General features: G+C 31.9%; 1 protein-coding gene across 1 annotated transcript in view; it reads right to left on the bottom strand.

The window, feature by feature from the left end:
- The window catches only part of mrpl1 (mitochondrial ribosomal protein L1), a gene marked incomplete at its 3' end in the record, with an annotated part of 7157 nt that extends 1139 nt beyond the window's left edge, over nt 1-6018 (bottom strand). The window contains 3 exon segments of the mRNA XM_062415003.1: nt 1856-2126; nt 3029-3134; nt 5976-6018. Coding sequence (XP_062270987.1) covers nt 1856-2126; nt 3029-3134; nt 5976-6006 — 408 coding nt within the window.
- Between the last annotated feature and the right edge of the window lie 366 nt (nt 6019-6384).

Raw genomic sequence — 6384 nt, 5'->3', positions numbered from 1 at the left:
TTAATATATAAACGTAGAAGTAATAGCGTGGTAGGCAGGTGCACCGTTGCTATGGAAACTGTCAAATGCATCTGTGCACATTGCCTCCAGTCTCGTTTTTTTCCAGTCATTGATCTGAACTGGACTTAAAGGAAAGAAAAGCTAAAAAGATGGATGTCGATCGCAGAGAAGACTTAGATAATCAGAGTATTATTCATTCATTTCTCCTGATTCATTATGCACGGAAACATCAACTCTGCAGAGACACACACACACACACACACACACACACACACACACACACACACACACACACACACACACACACACACACACACACACACACACACACACACACACACACACACACACACACACACACACACACACACACACACACACACACACACACACACACACACACACTCAGTCCTGTGATGATGTGGAAACTTTCATGTTAATTCCTCCGTGTCGAGCTGTTTTTAGCAGATTTAAACCAAAAAGCTTGAATAACTGTGAATAACAACTCAAGACTTATGGAGAAGTTTAGCAGACAGAGCGGGTGGGGGGGGGGTCTGTTAAAAATAGACTTTAACAGACACTTTGGCAGCTGATCAGATGTTATTATTCCTATTCTGAGAAACAGTAAAACCTAAAAACAGCAGACGGGGATTTCTGGGAAGCGTCACAGACTTTAAACAAACAGGCTTAAAGGTTTGTGGTGGTTCTTCTTCTGTGGTGTCAGCAGCAGCAGCAGCAGCAGCAGCAGCAGGTTAAACTTCTTCTCTTCTTCTGTGACTAATCTAACGTCGACTACATTGATTATAAAGACGTTTAATGATTTTAGCCGCAGGATAAAGAAGTCTGACTAATAGCCGTCATCACATCTGTGGTTCAGATGGATTGATGCCATGAAATGTAACTTCATCTCTCCTTCAGGATAAACTCTTAATAATATTTAACTTTTTACTGTCCATGAATCATCAGCTGGTTATTTTTGTATTTCTCTAATAGTTTGTTTTATGATTAAATAGAAAATAACACTGATATTCCCATAAATTAGTTTTTTCCAGCCTGGCTTTTGATTAAGAATATATTCTTTTTATTTTATTTAGCTTGTTATTTTTAATCTACTGTATTCTGTTATTTTATTATTTTATTTATATATTATATTTTATATATTATTTTTATTTTATATATTATATTTATTTTATAGTTATATTTATTTATGTTTTATTATATTTTATATTACATTACTTATTTTATATTATGTATATATAAAATTGGATTTATATACATTTCACTTATATTTATAATTATATATAAATATATTATTTTATTTATATTATTTTATCATTTTGTTTTTTAATCTTTTTTAACCTCATTTTTATTTTAACTTTAAATTCATTTTTCATTTTTAGATTTTTTATTACAAATCCAACTTATTTTACTTTATTTTATTTTCATGTTTTCAAATGTTATTCTACTTTATTTTATGTTATTTTACTGTTATCGTTCTATATATGTCTTATTTTTAAAAAATCTTTTTCAACCTAGCCTTTAGTCTAGCTTTCATGAAACTCTCTTTTTATTTCATTTTACTTTAGTTTTTTCTTTTTAATTTGTTTTTTAACCTATTTTTTACACTCTAAACTTTTTCTATTATTATTTTCTCTCATTCTTCATTTTCTCTTATTTATTTTAGATTATTTATAGATTAAATAAAGTTTAATTCATTAATGAGAAGATGTCACTAAGATAGATCTGGGTTGCTCTAAGAAATGAATAGATTTTTTCTTATTTCCTCTCGTGTGCACTGATCTCTAATTGATTAATTGATTAATTGATTGATTGATCAGTATGAACCACTGCTTACCTTCTTCTCCAGCTTCATGTCCAGCCTCAGGTCGATGTAGACCGGCTGGTTTTGAGGAGTGAAATCCAACATCTGGAAGTTCTTGAGCAGGTGGACGGCGTCCTCTGGTGCGTACCTGGTCCTGGGATAATACCTCAGTACGTACACGTCGTCTACGGGAGCCCACGCCGTCTTACCGAACGGCTTGTGTCTGTCAGAGTCATCGATGACCTTCTTCTCTTTCTTCACCTCCTTCTTCTCTGCTTCCTCTTTCTTGTCTTGTCTTCGTATCCTGATGAGAGAGAAACGACAGGAGAGTTTTATTAAGTGATGATCATGAAAAAAAACCTCATTAGTTCATATGTAGAAACTTTACACCATGCAGGAAGACATGAGAAACACCGATCGTCCATAGAGATGATGCTGTGTGGTTAAAAAATAATAATAAACAAATACATTTAACTTTTAGGGGCAATCTTTACCACTTATGTGGTATGTAATGCACAGACAGACCATCAGATTGTGTTATGGTTGCTACAGATACAGGTTGTTCTATGGTTGCTATAGATACATGGTGGTTCTATGGTTGCTATAGATACAGGTTGTTCTATGGTTGCTATAGATACAGGTTGTTCTATGGTTGCTATAGATACAGGTTGTTCTATGATTGCTATAGATACAGGTTGTTCTATGGTTGCTATAGATACAGGTGGTTCTATGGTTGCTATAGATACAGGTTGTTCTATGGTTGCTATAGATACAGGTTGTTCTATGGTTGCTATAGATACAGGTTGTTCTATGGTTGCTATGGATACAAGTTGTGCTTTAGTGTATAAACAAAGAATAACACAAATCACTGCTGACATCAGAGATCCTGCTGGAGACATTTTTGAAGTTGGGTTTTATTTTTTTCATCTTGTACACGAACAGAATGAGTCTCTAACATGTTTTTAATAAATGAGGTCTGTTGAACATCACATTTAGGGTCAATGAGAAAGAAAAACATCCATGTTTTATTGTTGTCATGAACTCAAAAAGATAGATCCACATGGTGACATTATAAAAAGAAGACATGACCAATCTTTTTCTTGCATGCCCCCCCCCCTGAATAGCTACTGCTTCCTGAGACAGCGTTCACCTCCCCTAGGAAAAAAAACACATCTCCACATTTTAATAAAAAGCTTGTTCGCTCACTTGACGGCGAAGCTCCTGTTGGGGATTCTCCTCAGGGTGCTGAGTGGGACTCCAGCGTAGGAGGGAACACCGGCAGACAGCAGCTGCCTCTGACATCCTGATACAACTACAGAGAGAAATAGAGAGAGAAAAGAAAAGATGATGATGACCTCTATTTAACTCTCTCTCTCTCTTCTTTCTGTGGGACAAAACATCAAACTAACATAACGGAGTCTGAGACGTTGTTTAATTTTGCATGAAGCGAGAACAACGAGAAGTAAAGTTAAACTCCAACCAGAAGATGCAAGATGATGAAAAGCATTAAAAAATCCGGGGAGACTGACTTAAAGAACACCTGAATTTAATTTATTAGTAGTTAAGTTTAGTTAACGTTCAAATTCATGAGATAAACTAATAATAAAAGATAGAAAGGAAGTGAGTGTATGTGGATGAGCAGTGATTGACGTGTGATCAGTAAAGTGAATAAAACACCTTTTTTTGGACTTTTTTTTTCTCATAATAATGTCGGAAAATATCCGATTTTTTTTCTTGCAAATTTACATATTTAACTTAGTATTTTTTCCTCTCTAACCTGTAATAAACTTCTTCTATTATTCGCTCTTTTTTATTTTATTTTAGGTTTTTTTTCCAGCTTGGTTTTTTATTAAGAATTATTTATAATATTTCTATTAAATTTATATTTGATTTGATGTTTTAAATGTTATTCTATCATTTATTTTAACCGTAGCTTTTGATACATTTTTTCCTCTTATTTCTTTATTTTATTTAGATTTTTATTATAAGTCCTAAATTTGTTTTTATTTTATTTATTTTGATATTTTATGTTATTTTACTACAATAATTTAATATTTTTCTTAATTTTTAAAATCTTTTTCAACCCAGTTTTTAATCTAACTTTCTTTCATTTTACTTTTATTTTGTCTTTTTAATCCATTTTAACCTATTTTTCCACTCTAACTTTTAATAAACTCCCCATCATTATTCTCTCCTCCTTTTTTATTTTCACTTAAAGAAAACTTGTCTTTAGTTTATTACACACAGACAATATAAAGAGAAGAGTTTGTTTGCATCTGTGCTGTAATCTATCAGACCTCAGCACACTGCAGTCAGTGTTTGGAGATATTTGCATGAAACTATAAATATATAATAATATTTGACTGTAAAGAAAAACATTCCTGTATCAATAACATAACATCAAGGTATCGGAGAGTTCATCCATTTGCAAGTCAAAACATGTTTTTTGCAGATATGAAACTGATCCTTTAAAAGTTTTACCATCAAAAGCACTTTTTCCTTTTAGTGTGTGTGTGTGTGTGTGTGTGTGTGTGTGTGTGTGTGTGTGTGTGTGTGTGTGTGAATCTTAAATCTTGCTGTTAACAGCATGTTATAAATCTCTGGATGCCTTCGGGGGTTGCGTGTGTGCTGGGAAAAGCTGACTCACTTTTTCTTTTTTTTAATGTGCTTGTACATCTGTAAAAAAATCCGAAATTACAGCTTCACTGTCTGTCGCTGTGCAGGTTGAAACACAATTTAAAACATCTTTGTGTAGAATAAAATAGAAGATATTGAAGAGTTGTGGCAGAAAGTTTGCTCTTAACTTGATTTATTTAATATTTCTAGTAGTACGGATATTATAAAAACAGTAAAGTAACGCTATATATGCCTAAAATAAATCAGGCAGATTCTGCAGCCGTAGCTTTTTACTTTTATTGCTTTTTTAATTAAACTATTAATTTTTTATAGCAGCTTTCATTCAGGTTAATGTGGTTCAAAGTGCTTCACAGTTGATTGACAAGCTGATTATAAGACAGAAACAAGGGGCGACGTAATGAAAATTAATAAAAAATGATGATGGGAGAACTAATTAAAAGACAAAGAAATTGATCAAATGTTTGGAAAATAAAAAAGAAGGTTAAACTAGATTAAAAAGACAAAAGAAAAGTAAAAATGATATAAAAGAGATGCATTTTAATAAAAGCTGGACTAAAAACCAGGTGAAAAATAGATTAAAAGACAAAAGAAACATACGAATAAAATCAATAAGAAGATTAAACTTATAAAATGGTAATAATTAAAATAAAATAGCATAAAATAAAGTAGAAAAATGAGGCAGAAACTGTATTTTTTATGTGCTTATGTATCTGTAAAAAGAAATGACAGCTTCAATGACTAGATATGTAGGTTGAAACACAATTTAAAGCATCTTATAGAGTAAAATAAAGGATTGTAGAGTTGAGGCTGATCCTGAGCAGACAGAGAAGAGTTCATTATTGTGCAAACTTTGAGTTTAACAACTTGATTTATGTATTTAATATTTATAGTAGTATTATGAATCCCTACAGTAACATTAGAGATGCCTGTTTTGCAGACAGCTGGCAGATTCTGCAGCCAATCCTTCGCTTTTCTTTTATTGGTTTTTAGGCCAAAACTGCGTTAAAAAAATCAGACCATTAAACGCATCCCTCCTTAAAAGCAACATTGCATGCTCAAAACAACAATACTTTGACTTTTTAATGAATTATTACCTTCTAATCTGTAATTCGGCATACATATAATCCACCAAGAAACATTTAAAATCACCCACTGTGCTATAATCAGGTTCAAGGACGATTAGAAACGATTGATTATTTAACCCTAAAAATAGACTTTTTATTACATTTTTAAGATATCTAGTTAATAATAGTAATGCCGAATTAAAGAAGGGATCCCAATAATTAAAATAATGTATTATGTTGTGTTTTGGCATGTGGAAAATTCCTCAAAACTGAAGATAATTATAATATTTCCCATTTTTTCTATGAGGTTTGGTGATTCCCGAGCAGCGCGGAAACAGGAAAGAACCAGCGGAGGATTAAAGGCGCTAAAATACATAATTATTATTATTATAACGTTATTATATTAATACTGTTAATTATATAAAGGTAAAGATCACTAAAAAACTACTGACCTTTCCACACAGTCCGCGTGCACGTTGCCATGTTTGGGGATGGTGTGTGTAGGGGATTATAATGGTCCGTGTGGAAACAAAGGCTCTAAATAATCGTTCCGCCTGAGACAGAAAATAAAATATCTCCTTTAAAAAAAAATACACGATTTAAAAAAAATGTTTCCTGGTATAAATCATTAAAAAAAAGCAATTTATTAATCTGTTTCTTTTGTCTTTTTAAACTATTTTTTTAACTCTAACTTGTAATATATTTGTTTCCTCTTATTTATTATTTTATTTTCAATTACTATAATATAAAAACATTTTTCACATATATAAATGTTATAGAAAATTTTAAAATAGTTACATAATATGTTTAGAGTGCACTTTCATCATCAGCATACGTTTTATATACTAAACTTGCCTCTAC

Source organism: Scomber scombrus, unplaced genomic scaffold, assembly GCF_963691925.1.
Source record: "Scomber scombrus unplaced genomic scaffold, fScoSco1.1 SCAFFOLD_527, whole genome shotgun sequence".
NCBI lineage: Eukaryota > Metazoa > Chordata > Actinopteri > Scombriformes > Scombridae > Scomber > Scomber scombrus.
Note: the sequence above shows the minus strand (reverse complement) of the source record. Positions and strands in the feature narration are given on the sequence as shown.